The sequence below is a fragment of the Epargyreus clarus genome, unplaced genomic scaffold, assembly GCF_041222505.1.
Source record: "Epargyreus clarus isolate Ecla_fem2 unplaced genomic scaffold, WU_Ecla_fem_2.2 ptg000023l, whole genome shotgun sequence".
Classification (NCBI taxonomy): Eukaryota; Metazoa; Arthropoda; class Insecta; order Lepidoptera; family Hesperiidae; genus Epargyreus; species Epargyreus clarus.
In genome coordinates, this window is record NW_027332230.1 from 179825 (window position 1) to 205783 (window position 25959).

A 25959-nucleotide genomic window follows, 5' to 3' on the forward strand; every position below is an offset into this window, starting at 1 on the left:
TTTAATATTTTTTTGTTGTTTTTTGAGATAGGTTAAATTATTTACAATGAAGCTAGTTTAATTTATTTTGTGTTTTTTTGAGATAGGTTACATGATATACAATGAAGCTAGTTTAATATTTTTTTGTTTTTTTTTTGAGATAAGTAACATTATATACGATGAAGCTAGTTTAATATTTTTTGTTTTTTTTTTGTTGATAGGTTACATTATATACGATGAAGCTAGTTTAATATTTTTTTGTTTTTTTTTTGAGATAAGTAACATTATATACAATGAAGCTAGTTTAATATTTTTTGTTTTTTTTTTTTTGATAGGTTATATTATATACGATGAAGCTAGTTTAATATTTTTTTGTTTTTTTTTGAGATAAGTAACATTATATACGATGAAGCTAATTTAATATTTTTTTGTTGTTTTTTGAGATAGGTTAAATTATTTACAATGAAGCTAGTTTAATATTTTTTGTTTTTTTTTGAGATAGGTTACATTATATACGATGAAGCTAGTTTAATATTTTTTTGTTTTTTTTTGAGATAAGTAACATTATATACGATGAAGCTAATTTAATATTTTTTGTTGTTTTTTGAGATAGGTTAAATTATTTACAATGAAGCTAGTTTAATTTATTTTGTGTTTTTTTGAGATAGTTTACATGCTATACAATGAAGCTAGTTTAATATTTTTTTGTTTTTTTTTTGAGATAAGTAATATACAATGAAGCTAGTTTAATATTTTTTTGTTTTTTTTGAGATAAGTAACATTATATACGATGAAGCTAATTTAATATTTTTTTGTTGTTTTTTGAGATAGGTTAAATTATATACGATGAAGCTAGTTTAATATTTTTTGTTTTTTTTTGAGATAGGTTACATTATATACGATGAAGCTAGTTTAATATTTTTTTGTTGTTTTTTGAGATAGGTTAAATTATTTACAATGAAGCTAGTTTAATATTTTTTGTTTTTTTTTGAGATAGGTTACATTATATACGATGAAGCTAATTTAATATTTTTTTGTTTTTTTTTTGAGATAAGTAACATTATATACGATGAAGCTAATTTAATATTTTTTTGTTGTTTTTTGAGATAGGTTAAATTATTTACAATGAAGCTAGTTTAATATTTTTTGTTTTTTTTTGAGATAGGTTACATTATATACGATGAAGCTAGTTTAATATTTTTTGTTTTTTTTGATAGGTTACATTATATACGATGAAGCTAGTTAAATATTTTTTGTTTTTTTTTTTTGAGATAGGTTACATTATATACGATGAAGCTAGTTTAATATTTTTTGTTTTTTTTGATAGGTTACATTATATACGATGAAGCTAGTTTAATATTTTTTGTTTTTTTTTGAGATAGGTTACATGATATACAATGAAGCTAGTTTAATATTTTTTGTTTTTTTTTGAGATAGGTTACATTATATACGATGAAGCTAAATTAATATTTTTTGTTTTTTTTTTTTGAGATAGGTTACATTATATACGATGAAGCTAGTTTAATATTTTTTGTTTTTATTGCGATAGGTTAAATTATTTACAATGAAGGTAGTCTTGGAAAAATGAAGAGGGTATTCCGAACGTGACGTCACATCATCCCACCTTTACGGCTTTATAAGCCGAAGAAGAGCAAGTGCCGGGTCTTTCGTTCGTCAGACGTTGAGCTGAACACCGAAACTCTGCCCGATTTTATACCGATTTATTGTTTTCGTTAAATTGTTAATATTTGAAGTAATTATTTTTATTAACGTTTAGAATGAAATATGTGGAAGTTTTTAATAAGCATTTTGTTTAGTTTTGTGATTATTTGTGATGAATTAAATCTTTTTTTATGCTTCTAATCTTTCATTTCTAAGACTAGTTCCATTTATTTTGTGTTTTTTTTTTGAGATAGGTTACATTATACACGATGAAGCTAGTGTATTTTATTTTGTTTTTATTGCGATAGGATAAATTATTTACAATGAAGCTAGTTTAATTTATTTTGTGTTTTTCTGAGATGTAACCTATTATATATAACCTATCATTTTTGTTTCTTGAACATACAAATTACATAACCTTAAAGTCTCCGTGAACACTAACTAATAAAACTAAGATTGTATCTAACTAACAGTAGCGAAAGATTAAATATAATCCATATCCCATTGTTATTTAGCAGTAAGATTAGCCATTTGTTTTCCCAATTGCCACTTAATTTATATTATTTTATTATTAAATAAGTTTGATATTTTTAAGAAATTATATAATTATAAGACGCTCGGCAGACTACCACACCGATCAAGTCAAGAACTGCCAAGGAGTGGAATGCGCTGACGGTGTCTGTGTTTCCCGATAAGTATAATCTAGGAGTTTAAAAAAAATCCTTCGTCGTTTCACGCCATATACGGGAACAGGATACGATGCTATTGGAGGCCAACACCACAGAGCAATCTTAACAATTTGGCAGCTGTTGCTAAGTGGCGGTATTTATGGTGACCGAATGGAACCTGAAATCAAAAAATATGTTAATTATTGTTATCGTCGTTAATAAGAAGCTTGGATATTAACGATATCACATTTTTATAACGTTACATTAAAGTAATAAGTGACGCATTTGATACTACAGTTTAAAAACAGATGCGGGTAGGTGAAGTGGGGACGACACCTTAGCGGCGCTCGAATTAACAGAGAGCGACATTCTGGTCGGAGACTTCAGCAAGAACAGTCGAATAACGGAGATACTTGTGTAGTTATAATACTTTTAATCACTAGTGTGAATTTAATTACGTATAATTGTTATATCGTTACTCTGTACCGTTTATGTGACTATATTATTACATGACTTCAAGACCTTCAAGATGACTTTGATTTCATCAGAAGTGTACAAGAACCAGCTCACAATCATGGACGGCGATTCGTAAGTACGAACATACTTGACACAGGAATAAAAACCGTGAGTTAAAACATTATTTTGTCATATGTGAATTCATCTTGGTAGAATAAGTAAAAATGGGGGTAGATAAATGTCGTTGATGTAAGGGCAAACTCATTTGAATTAAGAAAATGGATAGATTGAGACTAGTAATTCAATGAAATGTTAATACCCTCTGAAAATGATATACTTAAATTTTGTGAACAAACTTTACTCTTATCAAATTACTTGTTAACATTGTAAACTGAGGTGTTTACTTCAAAATAAGTGCATTTTCTGAGAAGAAGTGTCTAAAAGTAATTTTGCAAGGCAGTTCTTGTAGTAAATCTGTCCATTTGGTTAAAGTCTGTGGTGTAAAAAGTAAATCCCAATTGTTCTAAAGTTACACCTACTTTGAAATATATAGAAATACACGTACTTATGAAAATATTTTAAGGATCTTTAATCTTAAATGTCAGGCTTTATAGATATGGGAACCTAATGGTTGTTAATATAGGCTAATGTACGCCAGAAATTGCATACATGTTAGATTTGAATTTATTTTTGATAACTTTTAATGTTTCAAACTGGGTTTACGTATATGCGTTTGTTATTATTGTATGGAAGGGACTATGCGGTAGCAACAAACGCAGTTACAGAGTACAGTATACCTACTTGATATAAGTGACACGTTTATTAAGTTGCAAAATTTTGATTATTCATAATTGTACAGAAATGTATAATATCTACGTGGTACATATTTAACTGACTGCAAATAAGTATCACGACCAGCGTATTGAGTGGCTGAGTGTACCTACGAGGGAAATGGTAAATGAGTTTAAGGTTTATTGTTTTTTTTTGGATATCAATGACTATATTTAAAAATAAACTTGCATTCACATCTACATTGTTTACATTTTCATTTTATAAATCAATGAAAGTTTCCTTTTGATTTCATATACTTGATACGTAATTGTTATGAAAGAAGCATACGTACGTTGCTAAATTTAGCTTTCCATCAATTCTAGGCGAACTCACGCAGTACTGTGTACTACTGTGTTTTGACTCCCATAAAGTATAAATGCACATTAGTTAATGATCTATAAGAAAACTGAGAAACTTATGCGCAGCGGTCTTTGGAATATTATATATAAAAAAAATCTCACATTTTACTTCTGACTGACTCACTTATACAGAATATTAAATGTCTGTTTTAAATTTAGTATGCAACGTTTCGTTTTGTATTAATATTTATTTACATCTCGGAATTTTAAACCTTTAAATTTGAATTTGAATTTGACACATTACACGTCCTTTTGGTTTGAAAATTGGGCACTATCAAATACTGGTAAATGAAGTTTGTACCTTAAACGTTGAGACGCTTAGACTATCGATATTATCAATTATGTGAGCCATTTACGAAATGATAAACGGGATCCACTTTGTATGGGATTCAGAATAAATAATTTTAAGTAAAATAATAATAATAATAATAAATTGATGCTTTTATAACTTGAGCTTAGTTCTATTTACAAGTTACAGCAATTAAGTTATTATACGTATTAAGTGAGAAACGGTCACTGAAGCCTACATAAATTTAGATCTTCTGCCTTAGAGTCTTGCCTGCGACTTTGTTCATGTGGATTCAGAATATAATTTGAATTGCATTTTTAAAACGAGTCTTGCCTGCTACTTTGTTCATGTAGATTCAAAATATAATTTGAATTATACAATGCCCTCTGTCAAAATCACGGAGTACGTTGGTAATTTGGAATTCTGCATTACCTGGTCATGTAATGTTTAAAAAAAATGTATACTTTTGACATCAACTTCGTAGTTTTGGTTTTAATGCATTTTCAAACATACAAACCGACAGATAAAAATTTTTCTTTTTCAAATATATTCGATGTAAACACGTGAAGATTTCATTCTTATTATATGTATATCATAGCCAAATGAATAATAATGTTGTTTAATAATATAATCAAATAAAAGCATAGGTACATTTCGATGGGATTTTCTTATACAATAATTTACTTTTCATATAAATTCCATACGGTTCACAATTGCGTCATGTCTAGGTTTTCTCTATAGAAACATCGAGCGTCTCCTTGAGAGTGTTGGTTGTAAATGATACATATTATATTAATATAATATATACAGATATTACGCACTAATATAATTTTTATTACAAACTATATAAAAGTCAGGTGAAGCCGAGGCGTTTGAAATATATATAATAAATATGAATTGTTCGGTAATAAGGTGTATCATAAGATAGTTTGACTAACTGTTTGTTTGGCTGGCTGGTATAAAATCATGATAAACTTTAAAAGACCTTTTACAGGTCATAGAAATTCTAAGTTGTGATTGATAAGGACCCACATGTTATGTAAAACAGTTATAGTTTTAAATCTGACGATCCTGATGAGACAAAATTAGAATTGGACAAGATTATTAAAATCATGTCATGTCATAAGTATTTCAAAATTTTTAAATAAATCTGACCGTTCAAAGTAGGTAAAAATCGAATTCAAATATTCTGTTACATACATACAGGTCAAGTTAATAAAAGCGTGGCAAAAATAAAAGCGTGTTTAAAAAAAAGTCTTTTATCAGTTGTAGACACAAATAAGTATAGTTAAATAATGGCCGGTTTCTGAAGTCATTTTTCTTGGTAGGTAGTTTACGAGTATGTATTCAATAACACTATCCGTTTGATAACTACGGAAAAAAAATCCGCTTCCGAGGAACTCAATGTAAGACAAGGTCTGTTTAAACTCCGTTTAGATTAACGGACCATTTTAATGTGTTTATTCTTTCCATAACATTAAATAATTTTTTTTTAAACGACGTTTTACGTAAAGTCTAGCAAATCTTCCTTAGTATGCATAACTTTTACAATAAAATAGCCCAAACTATAACTTCCTTATGGGAATCTTAATTTAAAACTTTTGGTGAAATAAAAAAAAAAAGTTAAGTAGTTAAGCTTATTAAACAATTGACAAGTATGTCGCTGACGTGAACGCATGGGTCCTTTGCTTTGTTAATTAAATTTTGAAATTCATGTAATAGTATGTATTATTATAACTGAATATAAATTAAATTTAATGTAATGAAATTTCTTTCTGACTTTCAAAAGTGGGTTATGTGGCCCTACTTTGAAAGAAATAATTTGAATTAATGAACTATTACCATCGAGTGGGTGTAATGATTTTAATGAATGAACATTTTATTGAAGAATCATTCAGATTAATAATGTACATGATACAGGATATAGAGATGACAATTTATATCCTTTTGTAATACTCTAGAAGAACCTAAATTTGTATTAACCATTCATAAGAATTTGGTATCTAGGTAGATCAGCATATTAAAGAGTAATTTACTAAAGGAACTATCTATCTATCTAGATGGTGATAGATAGACTAAAGGAAAAAATAGTTTAAAGGAAGAACACTAGCCTCTAGGATACTGTGGGACGGATAACACATGATTAGACTTTAAAAGTTGCACAAGTCGCAGTTACTATTGTAGCTGTAAAGAGTCAAAAGCCATGCCACATCAGGCGAATGCTTACTGCTCTCGAGCATTTGACATGATTGTTTCTTAATAATTTTAAATTATTTGCCTTTATAAAGATAATTTGCTATCAATTATCTTATTACTGGTGCTGGTCATTTATTATGTATAATAAATAATAAGAAGAAATTTCATAGTACAAGTACTGGAACAAATGATCGGCAAAATGGTTTAAGAAACAATGATTGTTCAATGTGCTTGATATAGTACAATATTTTATAATAACAAATATAACGAAGATATTTACACTTCATCCTATGATAAACTTCATTCAAAAGTTTGAGATACTCATACCAAATAGGGTCATTATCTGACTTACAACAGGCCTCATGCACAAATACCTGTGTCACAGAAAGGCTTGATCGAAGTTTCCTTTGGAATAAATCTTCAATCACAACAGATTTTTAGGTGAGTGGTTAATAATGTGGTCGATTATAATTATAATTTTAAAGACCAGTTGTAACAAACAACAATTGACCCAAGCTTTGCAAGTGGTTAGCTTTAAGAGTCTATTTGTATAAACACTTAAACTCATTATTCTCAAGGAGTGAAGATTTTTTCAAAATATACTCGGTATGTGTGTAGAAAGACTTCTCACATCAGTGGTAACATATTGTTTACTCTTAACCAATTTTTTACAATATTTTTACTTTACCAACACCTGATGATGGTGATGTTGGTTTATATTGAATATCTTGGTCTTAATCTTGAGCTTTAAATAAAGCCTGGCATTCCACTCGCTACTTACTATTGTTTTCAAGAATGCATATTTTGATACTAATTCATGATTACCTTAAACAGTGTTTACATGTCTATGGTTAAATGGAAATTCTATGCATTTTAAGTTCCTTCCTTTGGTTTGAGCAGAACACTATATTTATGTTTTTTACTAACCTTTTAAAAGATACAAGACCATACATAACTGATTAATCTAGGGACATTGTGTCAGTTATATATTTATATAACATAGTTCCTATTTGAAATGTCATAATAATGTACAAGGAACAATAACGACACTTAGTAATTTAGGATCATAGACATAATAAGCTATATCATTCTTTAGGATTTATTGGTTACTTAAAAGATAGTTTGATAATTGGAAATAAATAATACAACTGTTAAGGTTGTTCATTGTATTATACAAGCAATAAATAAATAAAAAATCAAATTGCTTTACCATTAGATAAAAGATTAAAAATCAACACAAGGGTGAAATAAAAAGAAAAAGAAAAAAAATAAAAAATATATATATAATAATAATATTAAAAAATAAAAATTATAATAAATGCAAAGATATGTATATATATATATATATATATATATATATATATATAACAAGTTTAATAATGTTTATCAAAATACTATCCCTCTTACAGATAGATATAATTACAGGTGGTAGTTGTCATATTATTTTTATTATCGGGACACAATCAGTTATGTTACATATGGTCATTATTCTCGGTATTTTTGTGATTTGATTTAAATAACAAATCCGATCAACTAGTTAAATGCAGCGTTACTTGTGCTTAAAGATATTTTTTCAATAATCATCCACGGTGAAACCCTAATACGTGTAGGCAACTCCACAGTTATTTCATATAGAAACAGCATGGTGTTTAATACCCACATTTAACCGTAATATCAAGGCACATATTGGATTTATTGAGTACCCAAAAATGTTTTTATTTCTCTAATACATTCAATAATTTCAGAATGAATTTGCTATCACTAAATCAAGATTATACATTTGGAATTAACACTTTAAAGGTTTTTAAATAGATTTATTTACTAGGAAACCTACAAGAAGTATGACTTACATGTCATGACTAAGGTTATACTATTTAAATGGAAATATTCATTTTATTTCTAATAAAATAATTGTTGTTAAAAATTATCTCTGAACGGTTGGGGAGTTTGTCGTAGTACCAGACTGGTCCAGACAGTCCTAAAAAATAGTATTAAAAATAGTATTAAAAAACCTTTCATTTTGGAAGGGTTGCATTTTGGGTCTCATATGAGTTTAAAAAAAAAAAAAAAAAAACAGATCTAAATCCATTTGTTTTTCGTCAACGTTTTACCCTGTATGTTACTCGCTTCCTCGAGGAGCGTTTCGTTTCTATACACGAATCTCAAGATTTTGTTGCTCTACAAGCAATGTTAGACGCAATAATGAAAACGTGATGCTGGTGCTTATAATATTTTGGCCTAAACAGTGTAAATAACTAGATCTATCTGTAGACTGGTTACAATATTCTTTTCATTTTGATATATATCTAGAATTTTTTTTTTGTTCTTAAAATGCATATTTAGGTTTCTATCCTCCATATCACAAGTATGCTATTACGAGTACTTGGGATAGTTACATCTGATGTATAAATATTTTTAGCGAGTTAAGTGTAAAATATTATATATTATTTAGTGGAGATGAAGAAAAAATACTATTTACTTTTTTTGGTTATTGTAATTACTCATATAGTAAAAAAAAAAAAAAAAAAATTATAATAATATATAAGTAATATATATATATATATATATATATATATATATATATATATATATATATATATATATATATATATATATATATATAATATATAAAAACAATAGATATCGTATATATTATGACGTTCACTTGGTGTAAGCCCGTGAATGCCATTATTACTACCGATTCGCCTACATCTGAGTCGAGACTTCTAAAAAGTATACATAAACATAATAATAACATTATTGTATATTAACCAAATTGCTTGGCGGAAGATATTGTATATTAAATTGCCACATGAATTTAAACCTTACTATAACCAGTGTTCAAACAATCTAGTATTACCATTATTTCATAGTAATTATAGTATTTGTCCAGCACACTCCAGCACATCCTTAATAAAATTACCTAGATAGGCCTAGTAACACTTGAGAGTTACAAGAATAAGTTTATTTCTTTTATGTAATCTTATAATACAGTGACCTCTCAGACGACAGTTTCTAGATTTTATCAACCACGGAGGATGATGGCATTGATATATCATTTTTTACAATACATACCATTAGACAAGCACGCATTACCATGCTGCTACGCTGACGTCTAAACATATGAGTGTCAGTTAAGACCCTCTTAGAAGGATAGCTGAATGGATCAGATCTAAGTTCAATTTTGTAGTAGAGACGTTACATCAAACGTATACTTGATAACTGTAATTAATATTTAAATAGATATATTAAATTAGGAATTTTAAAAATAATAGGATTTAAATGTTTTTGTATTTTGTTTAATAGGCTCGTTATTTTACAAATCTCTAAACATCTACATGTCAACATTATCATTGAAGAGACTATGCAGTGAAGTACAATTAAAAATTAAACGAACTTACCTAAGTGAAGTTCCAATTTCAATTGTACGAACTGCATAGTCTCGAAATGATATTATAACCCACCCACCCATACTTATATACGATAAGTATTACCCATAATATCATCTATGTTGTAAAATAATCGAGCTAATGAACTTACATCTTGACCCCAGGATCTCTAAACTTAATGACATTTACCGGTAGGGGGCGCTATAAGTAGGTTGGATATTGTTTTAAATTATTTGAATTCGAGGTTTTTAGCTCTGAATATACGTGACACAAGGCTGACGACTGGCGGTGTACTACATGTCAACATTATCATTTCGAGACTATGCAGTTCGTACAATTGAAATTGGAACTTCACTTAGGTAAGTTCGTTTAATTTTTTTTCTAATGTTTTTCGCGCGTATCTTGTATGTTTGTCTTTCTTTATTTGATCCGATCTAACAAACGGCTGGATGAATTTCAACAATTAAGGTGTCATTATATTTGTCTCTATGACCCGAGTGTCCTTAGATAGGTTAGTAAAAAAAAGTCAAAATGGCGGATTTTTGGCGCGAAATAGTAACACATTTAAAAAAAAAAGTTAACCGAACCTATCGAGAAGGGTATCAAATGAAAGGAAATTAAACGGAGATTATAAAAACATATTTGTATATATATAAAACAGCAAGGTGACTGACTGACTGACTAACTAAATGACTTTTTTATTTTTCATAAATCAACGTAAAGCCTAAACCAAGGACCTTACAGTTCTGAAATTTTGCTCATAGGTTCTCTATATAGCGTGAATAAGTACTAAGAAAGGCCTTTTGGAAATTCTACCCTTAAGAGGGTAAAATAGGGGAAAACAGTTTTTTTGAAATCCCTTAATTTTGAAGCAACTACTATAAAATTTTGTATTTGGCTTTCTGGATAGGAACAAGGACGCACTTATTTATCCCCCTCCGAAAAATCAACCCCGTAGAGGGTAAAATAAGGGTTAAAAGTTCATTTGAACAATCGTCAATTTTGAAGCAAACAATATGAAATTTTGTATCAGGCTTGTTGGATAAAAATAATGAAATTCTACCCATTACGAGGTAAAATAATGACCAAAAGTTTGATTTACTAAAGTTATATATTTTATAGACCGAAAATGGTGGATTTTTTCGCGAAATAGTAACACGTTTTAAAAAAAGTTAACCAAACTTATCGAGTAGGGTGTTAAAATAAAGGAATTAAATAAATTAAATCTTTGAAATCTTTGAAAAATATATCTTATTAGTTAGTTAGTTACCGTATTCCTCCGAAACGGCTTCACCGATTTTCACCTGAGTCTGGGGTCTGAGAATCAGTCACTATCTATGTTTTACCCCTAAGTGATAAGGGTTGTTCACCCTTAACATTTTTTTATTTATATGGCAACACAACGTTTGCCGGGTTAGCTAGTACATATACACTCGTATATACACATCGAGATGACTGTCTGACTAAATGAGTGAGTTGCTGTGCCAGAGATCAACGCAAAGGGAAACCGCTGAACTTAAGCGTGCTGGAATTTTACACATAGGTTCTTTATATAGCATAAATGAGCACTACGAGGATAAAATAGGATAATATTGTTTGAACATCTTTTGTTTTTGAAGCAGACACCTACTATAAAACTTTGTATTTGACTCTCTGGATAAAAATAATTAAATGCCTATTTCACTGCTTTTGGAAATTCTACTTCAGCCTTTTTGGTGCAGTCGGGTTTTTGATTTTTAAATTAATTACTTGTTAACTTACATACAACTTAGGTCATAGGAGCGGAGCGGAGTGAGGGTGGGGGGCGTGGTAGCATAAGTGGTCATGGTACACACAAAAACTCCTGTTTTAGTTAGGATGAAGTTGGCGTTGCATAATGTAATATTTGACTTTGGCTACGTGTGATTAGGATGCTGATATTACAAGTAACACTTCAGTCAAAACTATGATCAGCATCAGAATCTCCAACAAAGTTTGATCATCCTCAGTCCCCATAATATCATTCCGTTAGTTCTCGTTTATTAAGTCTAACATATAATCAAAACATACAGACATAACAGGTTATAACTACCGAACACGATTGTCTGCGGCAAATTAATTATTAAATTAGGCAAATTGATTATATACTTGTTGTAAGATGATATGGTTTATAGGAATAACTTGAAAATAAATACTCAATTCAACAACTCAAAGTTAGGTAGGCAATCTTCTGGTTACAATTTTTCAACCAACCCCTTCTCAGTCGATCCCAAAAAAATATGTTTCTTTTTAATAAAAAATAATAGTAATACTTATGCATGTAAATAGTGATAGTGACACTTTTTTTTTGAATAATGTCTAATCATTCATCATCATCATTCATCATCAACCCATTACTGTCCCACTGCTGGGCACGGGTCTCCTCTCAGAGTGAGAAGGATTAGGCCATAGTCCACCGCGCTGGCCAAGTGCGTGTTGGTAGACTTCACATACCTTTGAGATTTTTTTTTTTATAAATCTCTCAGGTATGCAAGGTTTCCTCACGATGTTTTCCGTCACCGTTTAAGCAAGTGATAATTAATTTCTAATACGCACATAAATTTGAAAATCAGAGGTGCGTGCCTGGGATTTGAACGTCGGACCCCTTGATCGAGAGGCCTCGTTTCTTAACCACTAGGCTATTTAGCCTTCAACTCTTCAACCCTGATAATGCAGAAATGCCTTCTGCCTCAACCATACAAGTTAGGCATTTGGAGCTTACGAATATATGATAAGGTCTTTGACTAGAGACATATGATGGAAGATATGACCTTCAATTCTTCAATCCTGATGATGCAGAGGTGCCTCCTATGTTAAGTATATAGATTAGACATTTGTTGTAATGAAGTTGCTCATATTGGATACGCTATTTACGCCCATATCAAAGGAAATATATTGAGCGCCAACTTCAGAAATATTGTACTAAACCAACATTTATTTCAATTACTCAATACTCAATACTTTATTGCAATCATGGTTTTACAATTGTTTTATAAAAATCATTTACAATTTTAGAAACACATGAACCCACAGTGGGTGTAGCAATGAATATGAGAGCGGCCGATTTATATTTACAAATAAACATTGATGTCAGATTTACAATATTATTTAATTTAATTAGTATTTATTTCTTTGTTAATAATAATAATAATAATTATTTTATTTGTTTCGTATTTTAGTTTTCTAAATATTCGCTTAATTTGTAATATGCATTTTTTATTAATAATTCCTTTAAGTTGGCGTAGAACTCCTTGTCGTTTTTGTTTGATCTTATATTTTCTGGCAATTTATTATAAATTTTTACGCACATGAAATTGGGACCAGTGCTATAAATTTTAAGTTTGGCAGTTGGTAATAATAATTTGTTTTTCTGTCGACTCCGATATCGTTGGAGGCACTCCTCTCGTTTTTGAAAGAACTGCGGGTACTGCTTTACAAATTTGCATGCTTCCATAATGTATACTGCTGTTAGTGTGAGTATTCGATTTTTAATAAAATAAGGTTTACAGCTGACGGGTTCCTTAATGTTTTCCAGGATACGTACGCATTTTTTTTGTAGGGTGAAAACATGGTGGGCATCCACACTATTTCCCCAAAGTAGAATGCCATATTTGAGCCATGCATATGCGTACGCATAGTATGCAGACAAGGCGGTTTTTAAGTTTGTTGTTTTTCTTAATTCTCTGAGTGCATATATAAAATTTGATAGTTTAGATCGAATTAATTTTACATGCTGTTTCCAATTAATATTTGAATCTATTTGTAATCCTAATAGGGTAAACGCGTCAGTAGATTGTATTTTTGAATTATTAAATGTAAAATTTATGTCAAGAGGAGATTTTTGATATGGTCTAAATTGCATTATTTTAGTCTTTTGGAAGTTTATGTCGAGATTATGGTCATTCATCCAGTCAATTATATTATTTAGAATTATTTTTTACTTTGTAGTGACATAAAAGTCGGTTATATTTTTTTGTTATTTTTTTTTTGATGTTAAGTATTTTGACGTTTGAGCATTATATCGCGAGTGTGAGTTGTGTTTTGACAGTTTTTGTAAACAACTTAACTTTTTGTGTTAATATTTCATTCACTTGCATTTATATAGACGTATTTTAAGTTAAATTTGTTTTTTGTTGATTTGTTTAAAATGAGTTTTTTGGTGTCCGATTCGTTATTAAGGGGTAGAACAACCCGTAGTTTTTTAGCCTGGAGTATAATATCGGTTGCTCAAGCGCAAGATCAACGAAATTATATGCGTATGTAAAGAGCGTTTTTGCGAGCGTCTATTAACATCCTAGAAGATCTTAGTATGAAATTCTTTAGGATTGGTTAGGTTAGGTTGGAACATAAAAGAAAATATAAAACTAAGCGAGCAGGGCGCGGCAGCGCCCTGCGAGCGGGTGGGTCCAAATCATGTATAGTCAACAATGTACTAAAAATATTTATAAGCGATCAGAGGTAATAGTTATCGCCCCGCCCGCGCCGTTTGCTCTCCATTCCACAGCTTATGTCAACATTTACCACGGTCGCGCGGGAGTTTTATATAATTACCGGTAAATGTGGATAATTCACTACATTTACCATGTGAGTTGGTTATTATCTATAATTACCGGTAATTATAGATAATTACCGATTGCTTACATTTACCGTAACATATACACCAAGACGGGTTGTTATTGAGAAGTAAGTAGAAGTAGATATTTCCTACAAAAAAATCTTCATAATTTCTCCTATTTTTGTTTTTAGGTTGATTATATTATTTGTTTCAGATTCTATGCCAAATTTGGTTTACCTGGCATTATTTGTTGTATTGATGGCAGTCACTTTAGAATATTTTCACCACCAACAGAAGAAGAGCAACTTTATTATTGCAGAAAACATTATCATTCGATCAATGTACAAATGGTAGGTATATGTATTTCTGTTAAAAAAATATATATTAAACTTATTATCCCACAGGGTAAGTGAATCATATAAAACTCATTTACTTTCCAGATTTGTGATAGTGATTGCCGTATTACAAATGTTAACGCTAAGTTTGGAGGTGCCAACCAAGACTTATTTGTATGGGAAAATAGTGGTTTAAATAAATACATGCAATTGCTGTATCAAAGTGGTGAAATATGTTGGCTTTTAGGTAATTATTTTCATTGTTATTGTTGTAAATAAGTAAATATTATAATCTTCATTTAAGTAGAAAATGGTAGTAATCTATATTAATCCGTGCCATATAGTTCACCAACATTTCGAATTGAGTCGCACTTGTTTTCATTATTATTCGACGCCGCTTTGTTTATATGTATTTTATTCCTGTTTCTTTTACTCGTAGGGTTAAAAGTGAAACAGTTTTATTCTGACGTCGAACATAAAACATGCAATTTTAAGTGACGCTTATCTTCCTCGTAGAACATGTGTTAAGATTGAATTTTTGCTTTGGTTACTTATTCCGAAAATAATACGAACAAATGAAGAAATACATAAATTACATACTTTTCAAACGTAACGGAAGAACGACTTAATTTGTTTGGGTTACTGTCGGCGAAAAAACTGGCGCTTCGCCGACACTCAAGTTTGACAACATAACAAAAAGATGCGTACCTACTAATTTCGACGTGAGCATACTAAATTTTTTTCGACAACATTTTAATAACTCGCACTCGCTATCAACATGCTTACTGTCAACAATAAGTTGACTCATTAACGTGATGGTGAAGTTAATTGATTTTACTTGTCAAACTCACACTCGGCCTACAGTATAAAAAAAAAAAACATTTACCAAATATTGAATAAAATGCAGGACGTAATGTTTACACTTAAATAAATACTTATTAGATCGCTCAAATATTATGAAGCTTCTCATTTCGTATTTTAAGTAACTCACATTAATATTTGTAAATTGCTGTTCTGTTCATTTCTAGTCGTTGCAGTCAGTCGTTAACTTAAAAATCATCATCAACCCATTATCGGCCCACTGCTGGGCACGGGTCTCCTCTCATAATGAGAAGGATTAGGACTCATATTGGACACGCTGTTTACGCCGTTATCCAACGAAATATATTGAGCGCCGACTACAGAACTATGTACTACGTATAAACCAAAATTTATTTGAATTATTTTTTACTTTGTAGTGACATAGAGGTCGGATTTTTTTTCACCCTTTTAAATGAAGTTTTAAATGAAGTGTTTCGAATACAAAAACCATTTTGAATAAACGTGATCATGAATAAAGGAAACGATGCCGCGCCCTGCTCGCTTAGTTTTTTATTGTCTTATATGTTCCGACCTAACCTTACCACCCTCTCTGTATTTCCAGTCGCTGACTTAGTCATATACTTGCACGGATATAATTTTAATATCTGAGATGGGTTAATTTTGTAAGTTCCCCACTTTTGTAAGTTCGTTCTGGATTTTATTATTAATCAATATTTGTCGTTAGTTTACTTAATTTTTCGCTTATTCAAATTCATACCGCTCAAGTTATTAAAACAGTATATCATCGTTAGTCGCTAAGTTTTTTTTATTCAATCGTATTATAATTCCCCCTTATTTCATACTATGAAGATTATTGGTATTGGTTGTTGGAGTTCAACTGTCGTTCTATTTTTTTCGTTACTTTAATTTGATTCATACTCAACTTAAACAATCATTCTACGATTTATACTTCGTCTTCATCAAAATTACATGAATCTTATTAAATGGAACATTTGAGCAAGACGGCCCTTGGCAATTGGTAGGTACGCGCTGAAGAACATTGTAAACCAACTTTTCTAAAGCCACATTTGCAAAAAAATAGTGTTAAGAAGTTTTTCTGGCGCAGCTACCAATAAAGTTTGAATCGGTTCCGAAGTTTTATTTATTGCCTTGCCATGTCTGACCTTGATAGTATACTCGATACAAGTGTTGATTAGCAGATTCCGATGTTAGAGGAAGACAAGATAGTTGTACTTGCTTTGCGACATACTTGCTGGCAAATATACGAACGGTTAAAAAAATCATCCGGATTGCTATAATACAGGGGGGCTACTACCATCTCTTAAAACAATATTATATTAATCATTCATTGAAATTTTGTACCACGACCTCGTTAAAGTAAGATTGTTTTTATAACATTACAATAAGCAGTTTTGTATTATGTCGGTTGAAATTATTCATTCTTTTTTGGAGGAAATTTAACTTTTTAAGCAAAATATGTCAATTTCAGTTGATTTTATAAAATGGATAAGCGAAAAATGAAAAAGGGTTTAAGTTTGTTCAACTGCGTATGACAGAATATGTTACTGTTGTAAGGATGTCGTGGTACGATGCAAAATAATGTTGATGCATTATTGAAATAAAGTTTCCTGAACTATCATGGTTTTTAAAAGATGGTGGTAGGCTCCCTGGTGGGCAATTTTTTTTTTGACATTTTCAAAAATTCGCTTCAGCTATATACTACGCGCAACTTATTCGTCATAAAATTATAAAATCTATGTACTTTTCCAATATCAGACGTATTGCTATGATACCGACTACCTTTGTTTTGGACACAGCAGTAATAGCCTCCCATGCAATTGCTACACTTTTGACCGTTACTCTACACCTAGTCAGGTTCAGAATCATATAATCTAACGATTTTATACAGTTTCGGCCGTATTGCTATGATACAAGCTTTTAGTCGTGGACTCTAGTACTATAAAGTCGGCCCGAAATAATATCGTCCTCGGTGACGTTCCGGTGCCGGCGGCGGTGGACAAACGCCCTTAAGGTGTCATTACATTCGTCTCAAATACCATAGTGTTTTTAGGTAGTTGTTAGAAAAACAATATCAAAATGAAAGGAAAATAAAAGAAGATTACAAATATATATATATATATATATATATATATATATATATATATATATATATATATATATATATATATATATAGTCAGACAGTAGCCTTGCTTTTTATATACAGATATGCTACTGTCTGACTGACGAAGTGACTCAATTACCATTTCAATGTGACAGAAATCAACGCACAGCCGAAACTTCTGAACTTAGAGCACGCTGAAATATTACACATAGGTTATTTATATAGCATAAATTGTAATTTAGTTCTAATGCTGCTGAGAAAAGAAATTAGTACAGAATCCCTTAAAGCTAAATACAGTTCAGCGCTACTAAGGAGACAAATTGCTGCAGAAAACTTGAAACATGCGCATTGGAAGTCTTTACACCTAAGGGAGTTTTTTACTTAAGCGTGAGTAATCCTACAGTATGCAATATCTGTACACACATACATACGCACAAGTTCATCAACACTACCACACACCCACATCCACACCCACGCGCACAAACACACACACAGGGGCAAAATATCGTTTTTGTATTATTTTACGTGTACAAGAATATCCTAAAGGAAGACCTTGAAATTAAATTATGGCCCCCGGAGGCACCTTTCAAAGTCTTAGTCTTGACATTTTTTTGTTTATTGTATTGTTAGATTTATTTTAACGCGGGTGAAACCGGGGGACAGCTTATTTAAAAATTGCTCATGAAATTAAATTTTGTAATTCAATTATCTTTTACAATTCGTTAAAATGCCACTATTTTCACTTTACGTGTTTCGAAAAAAAATATTCTTGTATAGGTATTTTTCGTTTAAAACCAAAAATATTTTAAACTCGATTTTCTCAATATGAACTAAATGTTATTGTGCCCTTTTACATTACGATTGCAGTATATAGCAGACGGTAATATAGTCCTTGGCCAGGACCAAGAATTCTGAAGACAAATATTTCAGTGATGAAATACGTATTTCTCTTCAGAATTCCGCTCATTCCCTTTCAAATCAATACCATCTTCCATTACGTTACATACATATTTGTACGAGATTGATAGTGTCCTGTCCTCTTTCCTTGTACGAAAGACCACAAATCTCGTATTTCTACGAGAATTTTCGTCCAGTTGGCAACGCTGAACGATGTACTTATAACCAAAGGCGTATCGTACCGTGGGCGGGGTAAGGGTTGGCCACGACCCGATCCGGGCGGAGCTCTTTGGAGGCGGTATAATAGCACCAAAGAACATTTTAATTGAGATTGAAAGTCCAAGTTAATAATAGTTATGAGGGTTGTTTGGTTATGGTTAAAAATATGATTATGTATACAAAATAAAGCAGTGATAGCCTAGTGGTTAAGAAACGCGGCCTCTCGATCGAGAGGTTCGAGGTTCAAATCCCAGGCACGCACCACTGATTTTCAAATTCATGTGCGTACTAGAAATTAATTATCACTTGCTCAAACGGTGAAATAAAAAATCGTGAGGAAACCTGCATACCTGAGAGGTTTATAAAAAAACATCTCAAAGGTATGTGAAGTCTACCAATACGCACTTGGCCAGCGCGGTAGATTATGACCTAATCTTTCTCATTCTGAGGGGAGACCCGTGCTCAGCAGTGGACAGTAATGAGGTAATGATGATACAAAATAAAATTAATGTTTCCTGCAATACATTCATTCGAGAAGTACATATAAAACGAAATATAAATGTTTGGTCAAATGTAAATAATAATTTAATGTAGTATAATGAAACATTGTGATAGAAACATGGTTAAAAATACAAACCGCTCAGCTAATAGAAGTTCGCAGCATACTCGCTATACGCAGGCATACACGCTGGCACAAACAGGGCTTACAGGCTTACCTTTGGCGAAAACATAAATTTTAAGGCGTTTCAATATTTAGTGAAGCGTCGTGAGAGTTCAAATAAGAACAAATCGGCATTAAGCGCTGTTGCTTCATCACACGTTGTGATGGAGATCTACTAAAATAATATAAGAGTACTGCACCTTTAGGAACCGATGGTTCGGGTACTTACTAGTGTAGTGCTTGCATGGCGGCTCTTGGAACAAATGAGGTACGAGGTGGGTTGGCTCTCGTTGGATAATTTGGAGAATGTAGAATATGTCCATATTGTCCATAGTGAGCCCAAAACCCTTCACTTGATAGAAATTGCCGTTGATAATCAGAGCCTCCTGGAGTGTAAAGTTCATGTAGCTGCTGCACTCAATTGGAAGAATGGAATGTGGAGTCAACCTGAAATTTACATTAGTAAGAGGGCTGCCGTAAAGATGGGCAAAATTTATGTAATATTATCTCTATAACTACTACATAAAAATCTATGTACAGTAGCACTACCATGAGTTGGCATAGAAACGCCACTATAGAAATTGTAAATAGAAAACTATTGTCATTTCCTAGTGAATAACATAACTACTATCGTTACGGTATTTCTTGACAACGTCTGTCAAATTAATGACTCATGGACCGAATTTGTATGGCAATAGATCATAATGACATTCGCTAGCGATTTGATTTCGATAGGTTTTTTACCTATCGAGGCTCACACTATGGATTTTAGTTCTACGAGTAACCGCCAGAGGCGCTGTACAATTTTTCATACATTTATTTTACGCAGTCGCTAGCGAGTAATACTTTTGTAAACTCATGGTAGTGCTACTGTACAGTAAAACAAATGTTTTGTTTTACTGCTATGTTATTCACATGTAAGTTTTTTTGTTTTTATTAATTGCTTGGATTATTTTTGTAATGTTAATTTATGTTTATTTCTAATGCTTAGGTGCTACATTATTAGTTCTCGGGTTTTGAGTAAAGCGTACAATTAAATAGACTAAACAAATAGATTTTGCAGTAATTTCCGAGTTGTATTTCCATAACATTTTGATGTGAACTATTTTGTTTAAGACGAACCAGTTAAGAAATAAACTAAGTAAGAAGATGTTTCTGTACCTGTTTGTAAGAATGATCGTAATATTCTCTGAGTTCACAACTGTTAACCCGAGCTCAGCACGGACAAAGGTTTTGACCTCATCGAAGACCAAGGTACAATCGATCTGGTCGTCTGGACCGGTCGTCGTAGATGTTCTCATATTCTATTATCTTTTTATTTAAATCTTTGATTAGTTCTTTTGCCATCTTTATCTTCTGTAGCAAGATGCAGACGACCATAAATATGGCGTAGTATCTCAGTTTGTCACCATGTACTCGCTACATCTGCCCTGCATGCTCTTGTATTGTAGCTAGGGGCGCGGAAGGCGCAGTAGAAGGCGAAGGCTTCAGTCAGGTATGCCGTGTCGCTGGTTCTCAGGCTAAAAACATAAATAACTTGTTCTTAAATTCACTTGGCATTCCAATTATTCTTGAAATCAAGATAACAATAAACATTCGAAGTTTGTTCGGGGTGAATGAATTAAAGATTTTAAAAATTATGAAGGTGGTAGGACCCTTTGCAGTTCGACTCCGGTGGCACCACCAACACATCTATTTCTGCCTCATAACAGCAGTGTTAAACGCTGCCGGGTTCTGGTTTGAAGAGTGTGGTAAGGGAGACATACTTTTCCGAGGCGTTCCAGCTTAGTCCTCAGGGGTACTGTATGTAATCCTATCTGGGGTTGATTACAGATGTCTATGAGCGGCAGTAGCCACTTACTGTCTGGTGGACTACATGCTTGTCTGCATCTGTGTTATAAAAAATTAAACCAGATTAGGAATGGATACTCCTAATTGTATAAAAATGTAACTGGAGGATTTCAGCCTAAATAGGCAAACATACTCGTATAAAAAGAATTTTACTAACAATGGTAATAGAACTTGCCCATTGTCGAAGCGATCTCATTTCGAATTTTTATTATGGACTTCTTTCTTTCCTACATTTTCACAGTAACAATGTTAATATAAAATGATGATGAATGGTCATAGTGTTGCGTGTGGTTTTGAATCATATTTGATTTATGATCTTATTAATATAAGAATTCATTTATTGTACAACTATTTCAATATGGTTAATTAAATGTCAAATACTAAAGTAATATGGAAATGCTACTGATTAATGCTATAGTCTGGCCGCTGAGAGAATGCATTCCTGAAGGCTGTCAGAGAGTGTCAGTTAGACATGACTAGAGATGGGTATAGTAAAATTTGCTTGTTTCGATTCTGACTGTACCCTTACCAGGAGATTTTACGTTTTGATAAATATGACTGTTTTGGTATTTGTTTACGTATTTCTTTATATATAATTATATCTATTTTTCATTATTATCAAAAAATAAGATCCTTTTTACCTTCCTTAGAATCTATTTAATATGCTTGAGATCCAAGGAATTACCTCACCTATCTTTCATAGTTACATGCTGACAATGTTCGTAAATATAAAATGGTGTAAAGGTATAAACTCTACTTATCACATTGTACCTCCAGTACCTGTACTTTCAGGTACAAGCAATCCTCTCAATCAATAAGTTCTCACGTGAAACGGTCGTTATATGTCAACTGGAAACAATGTGTGCCAATCGCCCATTTTCTCCAAATTTGCTCGCAAGTGTTGTACCACATCGAATTACATTTTTTAATTGGGGAGCCAAATATTTGTCCCGATTCTGTCGATGTCGTTAGTTCTGTTCTCATCCTGTCAATACGCGTCCACTAAAAAAGGACAACTAGACAGCCGACGTACAATACTGAATCGTACGCCTCGTCAATAAACCTGAATTTCGATTCTACCTACAATATACCCAAATTCGTTAGTATTTCGAATGCAATTGGCATGTTCTAATCAATTGAATGTGAGCTTCATAATGCTGTCTAATTGCTGCAACACCATTAAATAGTTATGTTTAAAACTGACGTCTTTGATTTCAAAGCGAATTGTTCTATCTGTATCATTTCAATATCAATCATAGAGAAGATGGGTATGAAGTAACTGAAGGCTTTGTGAGTCTCAGATTAATGGAAGTTGGTTTACGTGAACTTTGTATATTACATGTCAGGATAATATCCGGTATATTATAAATCAATATTAATTAGCAACGTTTTGATTAGGAGATCGAGGCTTTGAGTACTAATTACTACTACTACTACTAGCACTAATTTTAAATGTTCCAATTATTCTATTGGCAATTATCTATGAGGGAATGAACTGCAGTAAAATGCTCTTTTTCGACTTTCAGACATTGTTAATGTAAAATAACATAAAATTACATAAATTAACATAAATAAACCATAAAAATAGTTATTGTGGAGTACACGACAGTGATAGACATATGCCATCGCGGACTCTAATTTAGATCTTTTTAACAGGAATATTTGGAATTGGTGAAAACTGCACGAGAATTGGTTTAGTAGTTTTTGAGTTCATTTCGTTCAGACAGATAGACAGAGACGGCGGGGACATAAATAAGAAGATTGGAAACAATGACTTTTGCGCGCCGCGTGACTTGACGTTGACGTCTTTTATAAGACAAAAGTGCTCGTATACTATCATTTTATCGAGCACAATTACTAAATAAACCATTTATGTAATATTTACTAGTACGTAGTCGTTTTACTTAATTTTATATAGAATTTATTGAATTTAATACCCACATGGCATCAACTGTCGTGTATTCTGATCTCTTGCGCATTAAAACTATTCTTGCGGTATAAGAGAATGTTGTAATGAAACCTGTACATTGTAGTTATGATGGCTGGTGTTCAGAAGTGGAGCATCTATCGAATTATTATAAATTGTAGGGTTGTAAACGTAATGAAGGAGTTGAAGAAACAGAAAAAAATCAGCTTAGGTTAGGTTACTTATTTTCTCAAACACACGATTAGGATATTCACAAGTACACAAGACATGAAAGATTAAGAGTAGGAGAAGACAAAGAAAGTACGCGGAACAATGCAGGAAAATAAAGCTAGCGATAGGCAAACAAAATAAAACGATTGCGTAACAGTTATAAAGCTTAAAGCGGCGTATCGACAACAGCGAGTTCTCGACTGGCGTGGCGGCCGAGGCGGCGCAGTAATGCCACAGTATAAGATAAGGATATATATCCTTATACTGTGGTAATGCGCTCGCGCGTATATATCTAGTTATACAGCACCGTGCAGCTGATTCTATTAACTACGGTGTCGCCCGGCAATGCTTGTCTATTTTAATACAATATTAATTTATAATTGTGTGTTATGTGTTGTGAATGTATGGTTTGTCTGTGAGTGTTTAATACCTGTCTGTGTCAATATATCAGTATGTTTTAGTTGTGTGTTTTATATGTATTAGTGTGTGTTATGTATATAAGTACTAAAAATGAAAATATGTAAAGTGTCATCTACACAAATTAAATAATTCGATAGACGTCCCCGTGGCGGTGCGATCAGCATACCACTGATGCGCAATGGGTTTCCGGTTCAATTCCCGGCATCACACAGACAGAGACAGACATGTGATGATGAATGAATGATGATGAATGATGAATTTAGATATCTGTTCTGTTTCTGGGTATTTGTGTATTGTCATGGCACCCACAGGGAATCCTAGTGGGCTGTGAGTGAAGAAGCGTTTTTTAAAAAATAATCTATTTATTATTATTATTCATTTTGAAAAACTCACCTTAGGCCGACAAATAGCTTCTTGGACTTTTTCAACAGATGACAGAACTAAATAATTATCTTTCAGTTCCTGTCGTCTCGTCGTCGTCTCTGCTCTTTGATATTTTTATTAGCATAGGAGGAATATATATATACAATATTCATTTTACATTTTTAAACTATCTTATATCTTATACATTATATAAATTATGTCATATATCATATTATATTATGTACATATATTGTTTTACAGAAAACATTTAGATATACGAAGTGCGTAATGTATTAGTCTATTATTATTCCGACTGGAGTATTCGGAATTTCGCTTTCATTCATAGTGTCGCCACTGGCGACGAGTCTTGCATTTAGCAGTAATTTTATCATTTCTGGGTGAATATAACCGAGCTGTATTTTACTCGTAGTGTTTACTCCGCTTCGTTCAATCTTGGTTCTTGGTTCTTCATTCACGTCAGCTCTTATGTATTGTAACATTCCTGACTCAATATCTTCTTCATCTGATGAACTAATGTGAGGCGTGAGAATTTCATTATTTTCATATATCGTGGTATGCGAAGAGCATGTTGGCTCATCGGTTGGATGAGGCGTATTTCGTGTCGGCTCTTGAACTTCGGGTATTACGTCAAACTCTTGCCTTCTGGGTCTGAATGAAAACTCGTATTGAACTCGTTTTAAACTCGGCGGGGTTTCAATTGTTTGGCTTTCAGGTCCAGTTATCTCTGGTTTCGGAGCGCTCCTCTCATTGCACCTACTACTTTCTAACACCTCCATTTGTTGTCGCCCTTCTTGTTCGAATTCGTCAGTAAGTTTTTTATAAAACTGATAAGCTTGCTGCCTTGATTCTTGTCGTATGCGCTTATCAATTTCCTGTTTTTCTCTAGCACGTTCGCTTCTGGTCTTGCAGCAGCGTATCAAACATAAGAATAGCTGGTCTATGATATTCTCGATGTATGTGTTTTCATTAATATAGTCTGAAAAGAAATATTTTTTATGTAAATTTTGTCGATGTATTTATGTTATCCTAGGTATAGGAGCCCGCGGGCTCGCCTGCGTTTGTATTGAAAATTTGCACCTTCAACATTTTTAACGATGAAATAGGATTGATATATAATTAATAAAAAGTTTTTTTACCAAATTTCTTTTTTTGTTATTTTGTACCTAAATTGGTTATAACTAAGCATTCTTGAAGAACATACGCTAAAATGATTTATTTGTGAACTATAGACACTATAAGACTCCTTTTAAATATACTGCTCGTGTAGGATACATTTATTGTACTATTCCATAGAAACCGAGCATTTTTCAAGGTTAAAGGCTATCGATGTTATTTTCTGACCCCTAATGTAACTACTACGCAAAAACCGTAACGATGTCTTTGTGTGCCAAAGCAAAATACAATCGCACCTATGGAAACCATAGGTACCCGGTATTGTAGGCGCGGCACCGGTTTATGTGGGATTATTAACGCACTAAAACCCCTCTGATACCTTTTGGTGTTTACAAAGGTATGTGGTTACGTTATATCACAGTATAAGGATATACAGTATTTTATCTTCATACAAACGCACGAAAGCAAGCCACGCCTACTCGCCTCGAGGTAAGTAATCACTTGGTATACGCACTGTCGTGAATGTGCCACGGTGACGAGCGGGTGATGTGACGGTTTTTTAAGAAGTATATTTTTTTTGTTTCAAAAATAATAT

At 32.1% G+C, this 25959-nt stretch overlaps 1 protein-coding gene across 4 annotated transcripts in view; it reads right to left on the minus strand.

Moving 5' to 3' along the window:
* Positions 1-811: 811 nt before the first annotated feature.
* LOC140751832 (protein SCAI-like) overlaps positions 812-25959 on the minus strand; it is a 194805-nt gene continuing 169657 nt past the window's right edge. For 2 of the 4 annotated variants that reach the window (XR_012103385.1, XM_073085898.1), the window contains 4 exons: positions 24261-25227; positions 20621-20979; positions 19689-19906; positions 812-2487 (listed from right to left, as the gene is read on the minus strand). Coding sequence is in view for 3 of the 4 variants with exons in the window: in XM_073085898.1 (XP_072941999.1) it covers positions 2468-2487; positions 19689-19906; positions 20621-20760 (378 nt within the window). In the remaining variant the exon portion in view is untranslated. The remainder of the gene's footprint in view (positions 2488-19688; positions 19907-20620; positions 20980-24260; positions 25228-25959) is intronic. The other 2 variants (XM_073085899.1, XM_073085900.1) reach the window with 1 other exon arrangement.